The sequence below is a fragment of the Rousettus aegyptiacus genome, unplaced genomic scaffold, assembly GCF_014176215.1.
Source record: "Rousettus aegyptiacus isolate mRouAeg1 unplaced genomic scaffold, mRouAeg1.p scaffold_m13_p_8, whole genome shotgun sequence".
NCBI lineage: Eukaryota > Metazoa > Chordata > Mammalia > Chiroptera > Pteropodidae > Rousettus > Rousettus aegyptiacus.
Window position 1 is genome coordinate 93288875 of NW_023416311.1, and position 21164 is coordinate 93310038.

The 21164-nt window shown below is 43.1% G+C and overlaps 1 protein-coding gene across 3 annotated transcripts in view; it reads left to right on the forward strand.

The window, feature by feature from the left end:
- The window catches only part of ADAMTS12 (ADAM metallopeptidase with thrombospondin type 1 motif 12), a 258947-nt gene that overhangs the window by 21309 nt on the left and 216474 nt on the right, over window positions 1–21164 (forward strand). Inside the window, exon 1 of one of the 3 annotated variants that reach the window (XM_036226115.1) lies at window positions 6041–7706. The exons of the other annotated variants lie outside the window; for them this stretch is intronic. Within the exon in view, the coding sequence (XP_036082008.1) occupies window positions 7572–7706 (135 nt within the window). The 5' untranslated portion in view covers window positions 6041–7571. Of the gene's footprint in view, window positions 1–6040; window positions 7707–21164 lie in introns of those variants that run through there. 3 annotated transcript variants of the gene reach the window in all.

The following is a 21164-nucleotide window of genomic DNA, read 5'->3' on the forward strand; positions in this document are numbered from 1 at the left end:
AATTAGGAACTATAGCATTTCTAGAGCTGTATAGCCTGTAGCCTGGTGGCATAGTAGGCCAAGCTCTGAACTTGGAGCTAGAGCATCTGCATCTAAGCCCTCTTGTGGTTGTAGCTTGCTTCAGTTGGCTTTGACAGCTAAGGGGAATTAAGGGACCCCCTGACTATTCTCTATAGATCTTCTGGTGCATTTCGTTAATGTCCACCTTGGGAACATTCCACAGCAAATGCTTTTGTGGAGAAGTGCCAACACCAGCATCTTACTGCTACCCTTAATAAATATCCACAATATAAGAACAGTGTCATTGTGTCTAGTTGTTGATATTAGATACTAGATAACTAATTGCAAACATATATTTGGGATGTTGATAAGTGCTGTAACCGCTGTAAGAGCACATAAAAGAGAACCCGATGAGGTCAGAGATTTGGGAGAAGGCTTTTTTCAGGAGATAAATTTTTATCTGAATTCGAAGGACGAGTAAGAGAAAAGGCTGGAAGAGAGCATTTCTGGCACATCTGTAAAGGCCCCAAAGTAGAAAGGATCAAAGGAAGCCCCTTGTAGACATTTCAAGTAGGAAGAATGGCTAGAGGGCAGAAAGCTTTTTTCATCTTTCTTGTTAATAAATATTTAAAGGAAAAAGACTTTGAAACTGTGTAAACATTCTCTTCCGCATAGATTTTCAATTAATTAATGAATTAATATGAGTATGAACTTGTCTCTATGCTAACACATCATTATTTATCATTATGCTCAATAATCTCAATTTGACCAGTGGAAACCCAACAGTCTGGCTTCTGTGTCCTTTTGACTTGTCCCTTGTTATGTGAGCAGTCTGTTGTTTCCAGGTACAATAAGATGTTCTAGGCTCCTCTTGTACCGTTGCCAGCCCTAGAATCAGTTGTTTTATCAAGGAACTTTTTTCTCCTTTTTTGAAGAGTAGTGTTTAGAAGCAGAGATCTGAGGAACAGATGTTCTCACTGCTATCGTAAGTCAAAACACACATCTATATTATTAGTCAGTCTGTCTATCTATCTATCTATCTATCTATCTATCTATCTATCTATAGAAAATTACGAATTTGTACCAATACATTTAATTTGGGTCCAGCACCACAGAATTTATTCTAGTTTTCTCCCTTTCCAACATTTGTAAAAACATCTTCTCTGACAATGACAAAACTAGGTCCCATTATCCTTAGCATATTTAGTCATTTGACTAATCCCCTTGTTTATAACCAACATCCTGTTGCCACTATTGTTAACAACTACCTTTTCTTTTGCACAAATGCCTGTCTCACCTCAGTTGGGCTCCTGCATTCCATGCTGGCTACTCCCAGATACGTCATGTGAATGAATGCCCTCTTCCCCTTGCATGGGATCTGACTCTCATGCCAGGATACAGGGCTTTGATTCTTTAGCTAGGCTGCTTCCTTTTGGGGTTCTCTGAAACTCAGCAATATACCACTTCTCCATCAACAAGGATGCCTTTTTCTCCTTGTCCGGGTTCTGGATTCTGCTGCCTTGCATCATGCACCCCTCCTGTCTTTTCCTCTCTGCTCTGCTCTACCTCAGCTCGCACTGTACCCTTAACCTCCCTGCCCCAACCACATTCGGATGCCTCCATTGCTCTTAGGGGCTTAGAACTGAAGGAGAGAGAGAGAGAGAGAGAGAGAGAGAGAGCGAGCGAGAGAGTGAGAGAGAGAGAGAGAGAGAGAGAGCGAGCAGGGAGAGGGAAGGGTATCTTGTCTGTAATCTCACCATCTTTGTCCCACTGATCACAAATGCCCTTCCAATTGAGATATTCTGTGACCCTATCCTGGAGAGGGGACTGATTCCCAGCACTTCCTTGGTATTTCTTATTAACACACTGAGTTTGGCTCTACCTTTGGGAGCTGTCCTTGCCTTTGCTTGCCTTTGTGTTCACACCTCACCGTTACTCTGGTTCTTGGTGTGATGCCCGCTGTCCCGGTGTCCTGGGATCTTCTGTCCTTATGTGTGTCATCTGCAGGGCCTCTGCTCCAGCTGCGCGAGGTCTTAGCTGGAGAGGCTGCCTCGCTGCCTGGCTCTGTGCCTGCTTCTTATGTTCCTGTGTTTTTCCAGCTGCCCCTGGAGTTTTCTCAATAGTTCTTTGGGCAGCACTGTGACTATTAAGTAATCTTTATTCTAGTTTCAGTGTAAAAAGGTCAGCTTAAAAGTTGCAGTGTGGACAACTCCTGTTTTAAATTCCTTTTACTCTAAAAACCTGTTATGAAACCCTGTCAGTTTACTTACAGTGGATCCATCCCCAAAGCAGATTCTATTTTACCATTGATTCAGCTGTATAATTTGAAGTACATCTCTAAGTAAAGCATCTTTTAGATGTATGTAAGCATTGGAAGGATGAAAATCAGTAAACAGAGTTGTAGGACTGAGTAAAAAGGCTTAGGAGAGTGCATAGGATTACCAAATATTTTCTTTCTCTTGAGAGTTAGTGATGAACATTCCCAATTAGGTGTTGTGCCTATATACCTAGATGTCCTAACAGAGTACAGTTATAATACTTTCGTTCTGGAGACTGAGCAGGCATTGCCGAGAGATGGCTAAGGAGGCATGACTGAGGCTTGTCTGATGCTTGGGTGTTATTAATTATGTTCACCTGGCTACCCCTGCGTGGGAAGATCACGGAGTCAGAAGGGGGATGGTGCAAGAAAAAAGCGAAGCGGGGTCCAGGTCTGGAATGTCATGGCGCGCATGAAGAACAGTGAAGGGGTAGGGGAAGGGCAGAACCACAAGGAATCACACTGAAGTCAGTAGGGCCCCCACGGGACACTGGTCCACCTAAGGGGTCTGTCACAAGCCTCGGCCAAGCCCTTTCGCCTGTCCCCAGCATCTGGAGGACAATGAGTTGCTTGTCCTAGTAGGTGAGGGGCGTGGGGGAGTGGGGGGTGCATCTGGGGGAAGTGACTGACCTCCAGTGGCGCCCCAGCTTGTGGACATGCTGCTGGTCGGGTGTGCGATCCTGGAGGTGGATTAGGCTGTAGGCGAGCATGGTAGCCATGACGCTGTCAGGCTGCTGCTGCTTGCATGCGCAGTACAGCTTGGGCGGAGGGTGAGGCTGTCCGGGAGCAGACAAAGGGAGGTCAGGACAACGGTATAGGCACAGTTAGGTCAGTGCAATGCCCAACACCAGCGTCTGTATGGATCGCTTCTACTCGGGGAGGATGGAAGCGAAGGTGGGTGAAGATGCAGAGAAGTGTGAGGTTGGGGGACAGGACGTGAAGGGAGCTCGGGCAGTGCCTGGAGCCTGGGGACCCTGGTCAGAACTAGTAAGGACTTTGGACATCAGGCCCTGGCTGAGTCGTCTGGGGTTCAGGCAGGTGAGTCAAGAGACTGTGATGGAGGTCAGCCACAAGGACTGGGTAAGCATGACAGGACTGGTGTGGAGGCAGCTCAGCTTAGCAGGCATAGACGGCTCTAGCTTCGCGAACCTCTGCATTAAACCAGGGGCCTTGGTAGCGAGGGCCTGAGGCTGATACACTGGGTGGATGAGAAACTGAACAGAGGCTGAGTCTGCAGGCTGAAGAGTTTTCCTACTGCTGCAGATTGGCCTTGGGGATCCAGGGTCTCATATGACAGAATACCAGGGCTGCAGTAAGGCTGATACTGCTACCATACTGGTAGTGACTATTTCTAGCCTAAACACTTCACTGTGTGTGCCAGGCACAATTATAGGCACTTGACTTCATTTCATTAACAACTCTATGAGGTGGCGCTATTACGGTTTCCACTCCTTTTACTTAACGGAGAAGTTAGTCTGTTACTCAAGTTTCTGCATCTGCTAAGTGCTGAGCTGTCATTAAAGCCAGGCTGTTGATTTTGCTGGTCTGCGCTCTTAAAATGCTATGTAACCACAGTAGATTCAAGGGTGGGATCAAGAAACTGAGACAGGGGAGGAATAGGAAACCTGGCCAGTTCACAGCTAGTGAGGGGAGAGCTCGCACAGGTGCAGTGGGAGCCCGGAGCCTGAGGATTATGTCTTTAGGTAAGCCCGTAAAGAGAAATAGAATGAATAAAATAGGCAGTGCTTTTTGGAATAAAATAGCTTGTGCTGTTTCGATCCCTGGACCTAGATCACGCTGTTTTTTAAAAGCTTTAGGGAAAATACACGTAAGCAAACATCGCTCTAGGGCACTCTCTCCTTCCTGGAGGTTTGGCCTCTTTCTGCTAATGGAGCCACTTAGGCTTCGTCAAGGCATGTCAGTGAGTGGAGGATTGGGGGTTCGCTTAGGAAAATTTATCTTTTCTTAAAAATATATTTAGGAAAATAGCTTTGAATCATTTTGATGCCAAAGCCATCTTCTTTTTGTAGTCGTTCGCCCCACCAAGCTAGTCACTTTATTTCACCTTATTAAAACACAATTTTCTTATTTCTGTTTCATGAAATTACAAAGCGAAGTACTGTAGTTTGTTTTTAGTAAATATAATTGGTAGGGTGGAAAAAAGCAGGGGAGCAGGGCTGTTATTATGTTTTCATTGCTTGTGTTTCAGTTAAGAACTCTATACCCCTTTTGAATGGGCAAGATGGTAGAGATAGGGTTGGGGAGAGCACAATATTCTCAGGAGTTTTCATGTGGCCAGGCAGTCAAACCTCGGCAGTAAGAAGCTTGACTTCGGTGGCAACCAGCAAGGATGCCCCTGGTTTAGTCTACTTCCCTCGGCATGGAATACAGACCTCCATTCTCTTGTTCTCTCCCAGGGTTGGAGCCCAGCTGGGCAGCCACACATCAGGCTGGGAAGGGATCCTCTAAAGAAAGAAAGACACCATGCATCGGTGTGACACAATAATGTGTAGACTTGGGAAGAGCATGTGCCAATTAGCGTGACTGCAAAATGCTTAACATTAGCATACAGCAAAATTCTGATCTAAAACCTGGTTCACCTCCAATTCATATGGACCATCTGATAAAGGAGACTTGGTATTTGAGATAAAAGATCTCTTCTAATATATACCTCATGCTTCTTGTTTTAGCAGGCTCTGCTCTTCTTAGTCTTTCCTAGAACCCTACAAGGTAGAGATCACCAACTCCCACTTACAGACAAGGAAACTGAGGCACACATCCAGAGGAGACTGAAAAAGTCAACTTCCTGTTCTTGTGGTCTGCCTTTTTTAAAATCACAGAAGAGTCAAATTTGAAAGGACCCGTTTTAGGAGCTTGACTTCATAATGAGGGACCTGCAATTGAGGGAGGCAGGACTCAGAACTGAGCAGAACCTCAGATTAATGTCAGAGTTGGGACATTTTGAGTCTGGTTGTATTTCGGTCAGACGAAGAGGAAGTCACCATAACCATACTGTCGTTTTCAAGTGTTTAGTCAGTTGTCTGGCCTAGGGACACGTTTTCTCTTAGCAAATGACCTGATGGCCTTCCTTTTTCCGTGGCAAACGCTTCCTTCTCTCTTTTCCCTTCTACCCACTTCTGTCCCTACGTCCCCTCCCTAGCCGTCTCCTCCATCTTTCCACTCTTTCTCTCCCTCTCCTCTCCCCTGTTATTTCTACTTCTCTAATATCTTTATGTTCAACAATTTTTTGTTGCATTTAACTTTTCTCACCTTCTCTTCTAATACTATCATTTTCTATTTTTAAGATTCTCTTTCCGACTCTTATTTAGAGTCTGGCTGATGGGGTCTAAGAAACTATATAATTAACATGATTCTTGTGATCGATCGATTGACTATTTTTAGTCTTTTAAACTCTTGAAAGATTGCTTCATATTTTCTAAATTTGTGTAGTCTTTGCTCATGGTGGAAGTCTAGACACCCATGTGAGTCTTCATGAGGCGTTGGGGGAATTTCTATGCAAGCATTTCTGTGGTGATGTTGTGGAAAGTAATGAAAATGCAATGTTATTTTTCATGACAGTTCTTACGTTAAAAAATGTGAGAGATGTTAAGAACATTAATCGTGACATTTTAATGTTCTTAATTATAGTTTTTATACTAACCGTTGCATACGACTTTCAAACCTCTTACAAGTAAATTTTTTGAGAGGCAAACCTTGCTCAATAGGAAATCTGTTTCTCTAGTAGAAAGCTGCACGTGAGGTTTCTTTCCGTAGTTAATTGTCAGTGGTGTTCTGACGGTCAGAATCACTCCTGGAATGATGCTGTGATTGAGTCCAGATAGTCACTGTGGCCGACTTGTTTCCTTGATTGCGTTATCATATTTCACACATTCTTTTATATTTTCTCAAAATAATCTTACCCTCCAAGAAGTACCAAGCATGAAAGCTACCGCAGATGCTGGTAGGGTAATGGGAAGCGCTTTACCTAAGCCCAGGAGTCCCATTCGGCTGGAAACAAAGATATTCCCTGCCTTACAAAGTCAGATCCCTACAAGAAATTAATGCTTTTCAAGACTTTCTTCATGGACTCAAGTGGCTGACTGTCAAAAGGAATTTGTTTATTTCTGTGGGTGCGGTGAGCAGAGCTCTGACAATGACCTTCTTATAATAGGTAGTTGGCCTAATGCAGTGGAAATGGGAACTGCAGAACACCACGTCTAGGTTCATCCATAGTCCTGTTCCTTCTGTCTCCCCATGGCCACTCCCTTGCTGTAGTCCAGACCCCATTCTCTTACAGGGCCCGATTCCTGTTTTCCTTGCCTCTGTGTAATCTATTCTACACAGAAAACTAGAGTGACCTTTTAAGAACATAAATTTGGTCTTGTCTGGTGCACTTAAACCCCTTCGGTGGTGACCCATTGTTCTCAAGATAAGATGCAGACTGCTGCAGAGGCCGGCATGACCTCTCTCTGCAGGCTCCGGTTTTGCCATCCTACCCACTGATCCTCAGGTTTCAGCCTCCCTGGCCTGCTTGTGATGTTTTTGGTTGCTGTTCTTTTGTGCCAGGAAATTCCTTCCTCATCTGGTTCCTCCGTTCCTTCAATTCTTTGCTTACTTACCACCTCCTGTCAGAGTCAGCCCAGCACTCCAAGTCAGCCTGGCTTCCTTATTCTCCATTCCATTTCTCCATTTCTTTCCTCCCTAGTGCTTTCTGTAATTTCTGCTCCTTCATTGCCTTAAACCCATTGTCTGACTCCTCCACTGGAATGGAAGTTCCCCCAAGAGCAGAGGATTCCCTGTCGCATTGCTCTTGTTCTATCTTACATCCTTAATATCTAGTGGATATTAAGTAAAGGTTTGTTGAATGAATTTGCTTCCAGTCTCCCAGGTTGCCCATCTGGCTTTTGTTTTTTCCTCCCAGAAATTTACTCTGCCACCCCTATCTAGGTATTTGCCTATTAAAACAGGTTGCTTGGAGAAGACTGGCACCAATGCATTGGAGAATGTCAGGGTTTAGGGGTGGGACATTTTCTAGAGGTAGAGGGGCTGCCTGGCTGCTTTCAAGCCATTCCAGATTGGCACCACCCACTCCTGTAGGCTGAGGGAGTCGTCTTGCAACTGGTGAACACTCTGCTCCCTCTACCCAACCAACCACAGCTGGGGCGGCCATGCGGTTTCCAGATTTTGCAAGCCTCAGCATCACGTGGCTTTCTCACTTCGAGAGAATGCTTTGTGGTAGCTTAGTGTAGTGAGGATGTGGACTTCAGGAAAACAAAAACAGAACCAGAAGTGTTTATATTTGTATTTTGCTTCTGTAGCATGCCATCTCTCACTCAGGTCTCTGCGTAAACTGTTCAGACAGACAAGCAGACAGACAGACAGACAACAAGTAGGTGGAATCCTCCACTTGATTATAAATTTGTTTAGGCAGGGGAAGCTTTATACTCTTCTGTATTTTCCAATCCTGAGAACATTGTGTTGTGCTTGATTTCTCCAAGTTTCAGTTATCTCAACTCTAATATATGGATGATAATACTGATTTTGTAAAGTTAGTGTAAGGACTGATAATGATGTTTGTCAAGTCTTTACCTGGCCCTGTGGGTTCTTAGTAAATGAACCTAACTTGAGGGCAGGCTGTATGGTCCTCTTTTATTATTCAATGAATGCTTATTTGGACCTCGCCTAGGATATAGCACACTAGACATGCTTTGTATGCTTTATGGAGCTTATGGTCCTGAGAGCTTGTGAATGGGGCCTCTGAAGATGGGCTCGGGCCCCGATTCTGGCTTAGCCGCCTGTTAACTGTGCGGCCTTGGACAGGTAACCTCTCTGAGTCTCGGTTTCCTCATTTGTGAAACAGAATAGTTCTCATAGGTCTAAGAATTAAAGGGGTAGTATTTGAACAATGTTTAGCACCGTTCACAGGTTACGGAGAGTGCTGGAAGGATAGTGACCTATTTATATTCCATCGATGATACTGTGGCAGGTGTTGCAAGAGTATCAGGTGATTTTCCTGCTTTTTTCTTTCCCATCTCCCTGGTAAGTGCCACCTGGGACTTAGCTGTTTCCAAGGATATTGGGTAAGCCAGAGTCAGTCTGATCTTCTTGAGTATCAGCAAGGCCTCATCCTTTTACTTGCGACCTAAATACGTATTTTTAAACAGGCATTTTCAAAAAAAAGCATTCTTGGCCAACAGAAGCACGTGTGTATACACAATTGGAACTCAATGTCCTAATCCTCCAAGGAAATGGTGACATTTGTCCTAAATTCCTATGGCCCAGGGAATTCGGGTAAATTTTATGTGTGTGGTGGGGTTGTGGGGGGCGGGTTAAGAGGATTGATCTGACTTGGTGGTTGGGCTTTGCCCTTATGACTTTTCCAGTGGGGTTTTATGGAGAAGGGCAGGGCCGGTGCCCTCTGGAACATAAGCCAAGAGTTCATAGACGATCGAGGATTCCTGAGTGAGGAGTAAGGCGTTTGCTGACACATACCTGGCAGTTAGCTCTGTGTTAAGTATGTGGCTTTACAGGAAAGCTTTTCTGTTTCTCAAGAATGCCAAGAACTTGTTTTAAAAATAACTTTTATTGTTTTTTTTTTCCTAAATATAAAAGTAACAAATATTATTGTAGAATACTTGAAACAGTCATAAAAATACTAAAGAGAAAAATTAAATTTGCCCCATATTCTACCTTTCCTGAGCTTCAGGCCCATGAAGCCCATTCGCGTGGTGATTTATGGACTGAAAAAGCGAGCACAGCTCTGCGGTCTGAGGCACGCTTGGGATTTATCGGAATAAGATTTTTGGCACAGAAATTTTATTTCCTTCCGCATCGCACCCCTAGTTTAGTTTCTCATCTTTATCATCTCACATTAATTTCCGTGTTCCTGGAATCTATGCTAATAAGAGAGGACTATATTGACTGAATTATAAAAAAGAAAAGGTTCATCAAAGGATGGAGAAATAAGCAAGTGGCCTTTTTCTCCTTCAATTTTTGATGTCAGACCAATTTTTCAGTCTGGCCTCCCATGGTTCTCTCGGGTCCATGTATGAGAGTCAGAAGGAGTGAGCCTTTTATTTTTAGGCTGATATAAATGGAGGCAAAGTATGGGTTATATTTAAAGAAGGAGAAATCCAGCTCTTTTGCAAACCATCATTTTAAATAAATATTGTATCATTGTCCCTAAATCAAAACACTACTACCCCTCCATACTGAGTGAAATTTTCTTCTTGAGCATTTGCCGTTCCAGGTGGTAGAAACTGTACGCATTATGTGTGTTATAAAGTTTTTAATGCATAACACATTGCCTGCATGTCAGTCGAATGGAATTCAATTTAAATAAGAAAAGGAAATTCCATTCTATTTGAGAAAATTCCAACTGCATTGATTATTTTTGGCTTTCACATTGTGATTTTGAATAGGTATACAATGCCCAGGCCCATAGGTTTTTTGATTGTTTGTTTGTTTGTTTTTAGAAAGTGTTCGTTTATTCTTGGGTTACTCCCTTTGCAAAACATGTAGTCAGGTAGGAACCTCATATAGTGTAAATGAGGGAACTGAGGCAGGGTAAGCTTCTGGATTTTGATGACGTTCACACAGTAAGTCAAGGGCACAGCTTAGAGATGAATAAAAGATCTCATTTTCTATTTAATTACTAAAACCACCAGCTTACAACCCCCATCATAGAGTCCTAGATTTTGCCTCTAGAAAGCAAATTGCAGATACTGTTTTCCCTTCTTCCATTTGAACCTCTCCAGATAATTTCAGCAACAGGTCACAAACGGTGATCACCTGAACTGAAACCTGTTATGAACCTGGAACCCACGAAAGTACTGCATTCTTGAGAAGGGGAGGAGCTCTCATGTTACCAGTTCCCCTTGAGGGATGCTGTCAATTCCTGTCTCCTTGTTTTATCATTCCTGGCCGGACTCTTCCTGTGCGTCAGGAGATACTTGAGAGGACCTACCTGCTTCTGCCTCCTACAGTGGCCTTGACCATGGGGAAGGGCTTTCATGACTATCTCTGCCACCTGGAATTTTCATCTTAGGGAGCTATTCATTTGCCATGGCAATATATTTTGTTTCCTGTGAAGCTAGGTGGGATAGTAATTGTGAAAAGTAGCCAGAATAAAAAGAACATAATGAAAGATCCAGCTTAATTTGCACCTATCCTTCTATCACTAATTAAGCAGTATAGTAATCACAGAGCATGCAAGCTCTTGGCTTGAGAGTGCTGTCTCCCATATGGCTTGGAGAGTGAGAAGTCATCCAGGATGAGGACCAAGCAGACATTGAAACAGGACCCTTTGATGGGAACCAATGATGTGCTTCTTGCTATTAGTTACTTAAAATGCAGTAAGTCAAGTAAAATATTTGCCTTTAGCCGCTAGACTGCTCTTTGGACTAATTAGTGAGGAATCTTCACGGAAAAGCTTGACTTAAGGTCATTGTTCATTTTTGCTGGGCAGATAAGTCGCTATTATTTAAGAGGCCTTTTTACAGAGTGGTTTTAGTTATGGATTCTGGAGCCAGAGTGCATGGATTGGAATCTCAGTTCCATCCCCTTCTCATTGTATGATCTTGGACAAGGAATTCAATCTCTATACGCCACAATATAGGGAGATTTCATAGTAGTGATTTTACAAGGCACAGATGCAATGAGTTAATATATATGTTTAAAAGAGTTTCTGGAACATATCTGTTGTTTTCTTCTGTTACTATTGCAATTCTTTTTTTTTTTTTCATTCTTCTGATTCTGGTTTTGTCCTATCTGAATTATGTGTATATGTGCATGGATATGTACTTCAAAGGCGAGAGTCTGCTTAGAGCATAGCCATGATGGAAATCAGTTTGAAAATGAAATTAAATCAGGGACCAGAGGTATCAGATCAGCAACTGCCAACAGTTACAGTATGGGCTTTTTTTTTTTTTTTTTTTTCTTTTTAATGGCAGAAGCTAATGAAAAGGCAGAATTCTTTAACAAACGGTTTTAAAGTTGATAGAATCACCCCGACCCCAGACCTTATTTTGTTCTGTATCAGGCAGCTACTTTCTTGGTGGGCTGACCATTTCCTGATTATCTTCTTTTTTTGAAAAGAAATATAATCATGTAGCGGAGCTGGCCTTATGCGAAGTGTGACATAGATCAGTTTTGCTTTGCAGGCATCCCAGCCCCTTTTTGCCACTCCTGCCTTCCCATCACTCCTCTCCGACTTCCCAGGGGAATCAGAGCTGTGCTGTAGCTCTCAGGGGCCCTGGCTGGGCCGTTTCACTCAGGTCTTCCTTTCTCCTAGATCCTTCATCTTCATCCCAAAGTGCCCCGCTCTTTTTGCTCATGTCATCCATCAAGGCCTCGTTCCCATAGGATGGCCAGGAACAGCTGTCTCATCTTCTTCCTGATTTCGATTTATATCCAGTGACTCTGGCTTCTCTTCCAGTGTGGGATGTCTTGCCTACTCTCCTTCATATATCAGGGTTTAGAATGCCAACATTTTATTGAGTTAGAAGTATAAGCTGACCAAGAAAAAGGGCTCTCTGAATGCCACTGAGGAGCCTTGAGGTTGCCGCCCTTCCTGGAAGTGTCTAGGGTTTCCCTCACTGGAGCCAAATGGATTCCTCAGTGAAGAGAGGTAGAATTCTTTGAGAATGTTGGAGAGCTGTCTGGCAGTGCAGGGGGACTGGAAAGGGCCATTTTTAAGGGAGGCTTTGTACTTGGTGACCATAGTTGCTTCGTTCAGTGGAATCTGCTCACAGCTGTACAGAGAAATTGTTTCCAGGGAATGAGTTCAAGGGAACAGAAAGGCCCTGGGAGGAATTAATTATTAAGGCCCATGGGGGTTAAAAAAGGCAGGGGCAGCCTGAAGGCCAGAGGTCAGATCCTGCTTCTATGCAATTCTTGAGAAATCACTTCTGAACTTCCAGGCCGAATCAGAAGTTGAGGAGAGCAGATAGAGCAGGAAGTGGGAAGGTGGGGAGGAAAGGTCCTGGCTGCATGAGAAGAGAAAACTTTCTTTCAAAGCTCTAAAATAAAACAGTGAGTTTAAAGTATACAATGAAAGATCACATCTGGTCAAGGCCTTGGTAACCAGGCAGGTCAGGATACCTGGTCTCTGAGACCAAGTCTGACAGCAGGCCCCAGAGTCTTCCCTCCTGTGTTTGGAGAGGGCCAGCTTTGGAGGTGCAGCTCATGAGTGTGGGGCTTTTAAAGGGTTCTTCTCCCATCATTGGAAGGCCCTAGCCTAATGAACTGCGCCATTTGGTGATCTCATTGGACCTCATGAATTTCGCGACGAAAAGAGGTTTGCATTGTAATGAATGGACTGTGCCGGAATGGAACACATCTAGAGCAGCGTGATTTATGCCAGCCACCGACGTCACCAGTTACATGATGTATGTCAGCATGACCCTTTCTCTATCACTACCACCCCCAAGTGGAAAGGAACTCTGGTTTCCAGTAGAAGCTGATGAATGAGAGATTAGTAATTATAACACATGGACCAAAGAGGATGTTCAGGACAGTATCTACTGAAACAGAACCCGCCCCCCCCCTTTTTTTTAACCTCTTCCCACCAGCATCGTGAGTCATTGCATCATGCCCTCCTTTATCAAACAGAAATTTTGTATTAGTTTCAGGTATATAGTACAATGGTTAGACATTTATATAATTTAGGAAGAAATCCTGATTACTGTAGCACCCACAACAATATTACAATAATATTGACTATATTCCCTATGCTGTACTCTATATCCATGTGACTGTTTTGTAACTACTGATTTGTACTTCTTGATCCCTTCACCCCTTTAACACACCCCCGACCCCCTCTCTTCGGGCATTCACCAGTTTGTTCTCTCTCCTGCCCTCCTTTAAAAGATGGTGGGATCACCTTGGATTCCCAGCCCACCTACATCCATATTTCTCATCTTATCTCTACCCAGAGTGGACTGTTGAGCAGATGGTATTAAGAAAACTGGCTAACAGTATAGAGGAAAATAAAACTAGAGAGTTTCATACAAATCCGAACCCTACGTGGCTTAAGGACTAAAATGTGAAAGATAAACAGGAGAAAAAAATATTGGGTAATATTTTAGTAACTTAATGGCGGGAAATAGTTCTTAACAAAGATTCCAATAAAACACAAATAATAAAGCAAAACATTGATGAATACCATATAACATTAAGTATTTCTAAGTTAACAGAAAATATCACATTGAGACATACCAGAAGAGTCTGGTATCTAAAAGATAGAGGCACTTTAGAGAAAACAATAAGAAAAAAAATTAGAAACCCGATAGAAGACTTGGCAAAGTGTATGAGCAGGCAGTTCACAAAAGGAGGAACCCAAAGGATTAATAAATATATAAAGCAACCCTCAAAGTCGTTGGTTCAGAGAAATGCAAATTAAAAGAACTATGTAACACTTTATACCTGGAAGATTAGGAAGTCGATAATGTGAAATCTTGCAAGAGGTATAAAACAGGAACCCTCATGCTGTCAAGGCCGTAGCCTGATGTGGTCATTGGGAGAGCGTTCAGATCGTGCAGTTAAATTAAGTTTTCATATAGCCCGTGACCCATCCATCCTCCTGGTACATGCCCTGGAGGAATTCTTAGACAGGATCACAAGGAAACATCTAGGAGGGATGCTTATCACAGGGCTGATTTTGGTACCAGGGAATTGAAGTCCCGCTTAGAAAAATGCATACATAAAAATGTAGTGGATACACACTATGGAATGCTTCGCAGCAGTTTGAAGGAATTCACCAGATCTATGCATAGCAAATGGGTAGATCTGAAGATAAATCTGAGAAAAAATGTAGCATGGCATATATGGCACAATATTGATGTAAATTAAACTACATATGCAATACAAGAACACATCGTTTTTTTCAGGGATGTATACAAATTCAAGGATACATATCGATCACAAACAGCAGTTTGCCTTTGGGTGAAGGGATGTAAGAGAAGAGTAATGGGAATAAAAGGAAATTTGCTGAGGTATTAATTTTCTATTGCTGGAACAAATTATCACAAACGTAGTGACTTTGGAACAGCACCATCTATTAGCTCACAGTTGTGTAGCTAACGCTGGCACGACGTGGCTGGGTTCTCTGCTGAGGGTAGCACAGCTGAAGTTAAGATGTTGGGTTGGCCAGCATCTCATCTGCAGGCTGTGGGGAAAAGTCTGTCTAAACTCAGCTCGGTGAGGTCGTAGGCCCGAACTCCCTGTTTCCTTGTTGGCTGTGAGCCACGGACAATGGCAGTTTCTAGAAGCTGCCTTCATCCTTTGCCACAGGATCCCTCTTCATCTTTAAACCAGCAATAGCACATCAGATCCTCTCATGCTTCGATCTCTTCTTCCCCTGTAACAGGCCAGAGAAAACTCTCTGCTTCTAAAGGACTCATCATTAGATCATGGCCACTCGGATAATCTCCATATTTTAACGTCAACTGATTTGAGACCTTAATCGCTCGATGAAACCCCTTCACAGCAGCACCTATGTTAGCATTCCATTGAAAAACTGGGAGAAGCTGCACTTACAAGAGGGTTGGGGCCATCTTTGACATTCGCCTGCCACACTGACCTAGGGAATTCCTTTCAGGACCCTTGCTCTGCAGGAAAAGGCTTCACCTTTGTTTGTTCATTCGCTTGTTTGTTCAACATTCCTTTCTTGCAAAGACTTCATTCTCATCTTAAATCTTGACTTGGTCTGGGAGTAAATGTATCATAGAACGTACCACAAGGAATCTGATCTTGAAATGATCTGTATATAGTTTCCCTATACAGGAAGTCAGTTTAGGCTTATGAAGCCGAAGTCAGTATTCCAAACACCACAAAAACACCATGTTCTTGTGAGCGACTTGACTTCGTCAAGCTGCCTCATCTGTTCCTAGCAGCCTGCCAAGGATAGCAGGTACGTTCCCCCAAGATGGGATTGATGTTGTTCACCACTGGCTTTGAAGAATTAGCTTTTCAGTTACATTTTCTAGATCCTGCTAGCCTGGGGATGTTTTCCTAGACTTCTGGGTGCTCAGCCTTCTGCTGCTGCATCCTCTCCTACCGCTCTGCTTGGCTGGGCTTCAGGCATGCAGCCTCCTGGCTGTGCAGAGGGAAGATCCCGCCCGAGATGGCAAGGCTTCCTTCTGAGTTCACTGTCAAGAGTTATCAAGAAAGTGTAAATCTGCCATCTCTTCTTCTGCGAAGTGATGCATTTTGTAGGAAAGGATTAGATTAGATTAGATAATATGAGGAAAGAAAAACATTTTATGCAGCCAGAGTGACTTGAGAAATCCCTTTGTCTCCTTTTATTCCAGAAGGGATAGCAGGGATTTAGTTATGTTATGCTGTTGTTATTAATTACTTTTGTGTCTTTTGTGAGTAATAGATGAGAATAAAAATGCATGTGGGAATCAAAGAAAAAGCCATCTGGCTTTCAGACTTTGAATTTCATGTTTTCAATTAATTTCTATAGGTTTTAAGGAGCACCTACATAATTACGTATGATATAGTGTTTTTCCAAGCCCTCTCCATGGCTTCAATCAAAGCAGCTCTGTTTTTAGCTATTTGATGTTATATGTCTGAGTGATTTTTCCTTGAAACCATGTGTTCTGAGAACCTGCTGTGAACGTCTAGTTTTCATTTTTAATTGTCCTCTTCTGGGAGAGCAAATTCTTTTTATAAAGGGTCAGATAGTCAATATTTCAGTCTTTGCAGTCCATTTGGTCTCTATCACAGTACTCCATTACAGAGTTATAGTATGAACGCAGCCATAGACAATACATAAATGAGTGGACATGATGATTGTGTTCCAGTAAAACTTTATTTATAAAAACAGGTGAGCCCATGGACTGTAGTTTGCCAACCCTTGAGTTATATCATTTAATCCTTGTAACTCTTTAGATAGAAACCATTTTACAGATGTGGAAACTAAAGTCCAGAAGAGTTAACTAATTTGTCTAATATCACACAGCTAAGAAATGGAAAAGCTGGGGATCGGCTTTTCCCATGTGTCTCCAGAACTCAGTCTTATTCCTTAAGCTATAAACTCTCTTGACCACCACTCAAGAAATAATTCAGTGAAAGAAACAGTTTGGTCTTACGTTCTGTTATTGTGGATTGACTAGAAAGTATAATCTTTATGAACTATGAGCACAAAGATATAGCTGTATCTTTTTACCCATTTCTTCAGCATAAATAAGACTTACCCTCCTCTGCTCTTAGCTTCCTATGAGGCCTGATCCTGCTCGTTGGTGGTCAAGGTTGGAGTCTCATCTGGGTTAATTCTGAAAGTGCCACTCCAGGCCCACTTGCCAGCGTCAAGCAGCCTCTTGATGGGCTGTGAAGGAGGCCAGGTCTTTATGAGGGGAATGATGCATACAGTTTCATAAACTTTAATTATTATGGATGACTGAGAGCTATTTAATGGCAACTAATTATGTGAGTTATTAAGGATTATTGAATTTTAGTATTCACAAACTAAACTTTATGTATGACTGGAGCTTATTGTGGACTCTACTTGGTATTTTGCTAAGAAGCCCAGTTGCCCTGTAATACCTGGCAACGTAGCCGAGGGCCCCGGCCATCCAAACACGTGGATGGCCGCAGTTCTGCAGTTGCTGGGCGGAAGCTTCTTACTGGTTTACCACCAGGGCAGTACTTAGCTTTTTGTTTTTATTTGCTACTATGCTTGCTTTTAAATTTACAAATTGTGCTTATTATGATTAATTTAGTTTGTTATTATGTAGTTAACCAAATAACGAGCAGTGGTACTCATTTCGTCAGGAATATTTTTGACATATGTTTGCAAACAATAAATTGCAAATCGAATTGCCTCTTTGGATTGCTCAAACCTTTGTGTATCATCTCCTCCAAATTTGCTAGTACTGTTATCACTGTTTTTCCATTAAAAAAATTTTTTAGGTGAGGTGTGAACCTTTTGTCTCCACTGTGTAAACTGCTATTAAAAAAGTTTCAGTTCCATGACTAAAAAAAGAAAATCTCCCCCCCAACCCCGAGCACACTACTGTAGAGCTTATCAAGAGGCATAAATTGTATATTAACATTTAGAAGAGGAGAAGTAGAAAAACCAATTTATTTCTTGACTTCCCTTGGAAATATCTCTCTTATCACCAACAAATTATTTAGTAATATACAGGTAAAAATATAATGTATTTTCATCTTCCTTGTTCCTTAAAAGGGCTTTTTAAAAAAAAAAAACAAACCACTCTTCTAACTGCTCTCAGACAGCAGTGAAATATGTTGTCCAGCCCATTCAGGTATGACAAGGGAAGGATCTGTTCCAGTGTGGTGGTGGTTTCTACGTCCAGTTTGTAGAAGTGACCTGGCTAAGCCTCATCCTCTAGAACAGGGATTCCCCACCCCCCAGGCCATGGACCGGTACTGGTCTGTGGCCCGTTAGGAACTGGGCCTCACAGGAGGAGATGAACAGCGGGGCAGTGAGCTAAGCTTTGTCTGTATTTGCATTCGCTCCCCAGCGCTAGACTAGCATCACCACCTCAGCTCCACCTCAGATCATCAGGCGTTAGATTCTCATAGGAGCACTGGTCCCTGGTGCCAATTAGGTTGGGGACCGCTGCTCTAGAACAAACCTGATTCTAGTTTGGAGCACACTCCTTAGCTTACATAATTGAGAACCTGCATGAATGAAATGCTGCTGGTGATTCATCCTTGGCAGAGTGGAGCCAAGATTCACATGGGGAAGAATTGCTTGCCATGTGGTCCAGCTTTCTTTCCTATTTTGTTAGGTAAAACCCATACATTTCAAAATTATTTATTAGAAACTATCTCATTTTTCTTTACAGAAACAAAAAAATAATTCTGATCACATAAAAATTATAAAGCACTACGTTTCGATCAAATAGTTCTAAACGATTAGTTAAGACCTTTGTACTTCTTTTTTCTTAACTCTCGTGTGGCATTTGAAACCCAAGTCCTAGGTATGCAAACCTCTCTCTCGGCAGGAGCTTCTGCTGCATTCATTGCCCTGGTTGTTATTGCTCTGTCAGCTGAAAGTCATCAAAGTTTGGCTCCTGTATAAAACTTTTATCCAACCCAGTTTCCCTCCCTGAAGAATGTGGGCCCACAGTGCATCCACAGCTATCACTAGACTCCTGGCCACCACTGGTTTCCTTCAGGTGCTTCGTACGTGGCCAAGAAGGCTTGTCCAGAGGTGCTGTGACTCTTCACACAGATAAGGAGATGGTCAGCAGGTTTCGTGGGGTTATCCCTAAAGACCTCAGTAGTAATCTCTCTGATAGTTTGAAGGGCAGGAAAGGTTTACAAACTGGATCCTTGGTTAGGCATAGAGGAAACCACTCTAGTTTTCCTGGTAACTCTACTGGGATTCGCTTGCTAGCTACTTGAACCCATAGCTCCCAGATCTTGGTGGCCAATCACAGTAAGTTTTGGTTCTCATTCATATCATAGCCAAGTCTGGGTCAGCATTTCTTCTGGATGGCTCTCCCCCAAGAGGTGGCTCCCCCTTCCAGTAGTGGCTCAGGAATCCACACTCCTTCATCATGAGGCTTTGCCATGTTAGAGTCCTTTGCTTGGCACGCTGCTGAAAACCTATCAAGGTAGGAGCTGACGATCTCCTAGGAGATTTTAGGGCCCAGATCAGGAAGAGCCATCTTAGTCATGACTGCATAAATTTATAGAGCAAGTAATGCTGGAAAGTAAGGTTGTCTTGTATGTCCAAAAAGAGGAAATGAGACTGGTGAACATCTAGGCAGCAGACTCAGCCACGAATAATGTCATAGAGCCTTTCTTACTGATTTGTACTTCTGAATTGATGGCCTGCCCCTAGATAGCCATTCTTCAGAGTGTTAAAAGATAAATTGAGATATATTAAAATTTAGAAGAGTTTATCTGAGCAAAAATCTATTTGGATCGGGCAGCACCAAATTGTAAGTGCACTGTTGAGATGAGCCAGGGGGAAGACTTACACAGAGAAAGTGTGGAAGCAAAGAAAGGAAATTATTTGGTTGGCTGTAACTTAGAGCCTAGTTGGCTGTTTGCGATTAGGTGTCCTTAGGTTTCAATTTTGTAACCTTGAGGCATTCATAAGCTTAGATTTTGGTTTGCTTACACAGGCCACCACAGCATCAGAGCCAGCTCAGTCTAATGGCCTCCTTGTTTAATTATTTTAACAAAAACTAGCTGACTAGCTCTTCTCCTTAGGCCAGGGGTCCCCAACCCCTGGGCCATGGACTGGTTGCCGGTCCATGGCCTATTAGGAACTGGCTCGCACAGCAGGAGGTGAGAGGCTGGCAAGCGAGCACAGCTTCATCTGGATTTGCAGCTGCTCTTTCTTCTTCTCCAGAACCATCCCATTGCAGGCTACGTTGTCTGCTCCTGGAGTATTTATTGCCTCAGACTCCAAACTCTCGGCTTCTACCTTCACACTGCTACAGGCTTTTCTCCTCCACAGCCAGATGATCCACTCGAAACGCAAAACTTCACAACGCTTCTCCAGTGGCCCTCCGGTCAGAGTAAAAGCCAAAGTTCTCAACGCAGGGGACAGGGTCCAGAGGGTCTAGCCCCATCTCCCTTCTGTTCCTCTTGCACCCTTCCAGCCTGTCCTGTCTCTGTGCTGTCCCTTGAACACAGCCTGCACGTGCACACCTGCCCACAGGGCCTTTGCGTCCCCATTCCCTCTTCCTGATCACTGCTGCACCCCCTCCCCCCAAAGCTGCATGACTGTCACTTCTTTTAAGTCCTTTTTCAGATAACACCTTCTCCACGAGGCTTACTCTGACCACCCTAATTAAAGTCGCCACCTCGCACCCCCTGTTATGCTTTGAATTTCACCTTTGTACTTATTACCTTATAACGAACTATGTATTTTCCTTATTTATAATGCTTATTATTTTTCTTTCCCCTTTATACAAACTCTCTAGGGATTTTAAAGCAATTTAAAGCCTAAGGATCTCTGGTTTTGATCTTCCCAGTAGCCAAGTACTTTTACATCCCATTATTAAGTTTCGTTTTACCCCGTGAGTTGGCAGTACAAGTTCTATGAGCCCCTGACTTTTCGTTGTTGTTTAACAGAGAGGAAACTAAGGCTTAGAGACCAAGGTCATGATGCTAGAAAGTGGCAGGGCCAAGACTTACACTTAGGTCTTCAAGGAATTGACTCCAAGGGCCAGTGTTCTTTCTATCATAACACGTCATTCCCTAAGGCAAACAGCTGTCACTGAAAGGCAGATGGGGGATTGGTGAGAGCCCAGGAAAGAGGTGGGCCGAGGAGCAAAGGGAGCGGCTGGACTTAACTTAGTCATGAAGCAAGATGGGGGGCGGTGAGGAGTGCGTGGACGTAAAAACGATAGAGCCTGGGTGAGAGATAATCAGCCCGTTGTCCCCAGGGGCCGTTGTGGAGTCAAGTAAGGACAGTCCCGGCTTCATTCCATGTCTGGAGGCTGGAAATAGAGCAGGAGAAGGGCAGATCCTTCAGGGTTCAAATCTCTCAACTGCCTGGCAAAGTTCCAGGATCGCGATGCTGTTCCCTTTCTTTTGCTGGTGCCCACAGACCTCTTTGGGGTCTCATATGTTCCAGGAGATTCACATGAGAATCAGATCTAAATTTCTACAGATGATTTCAGTTATATTTTTTTTATACTGTTTTCTTCCAACTTCTCTTTGAAACAGAGTTGAGATAGCTTATAATAGGACCAAAAACGTAAACATAAAAGATAAATAGTGTATATGAGAGCAAGAGGATGTAATGAACCAAAAAGTTTTCCTAGTGGATATACTGTGATTGGAACATTTGGTTTTAATCATTTTGGGAACTGAAGAGAAACGAAAAGTAGCAGTTATCGCCACATTAAAA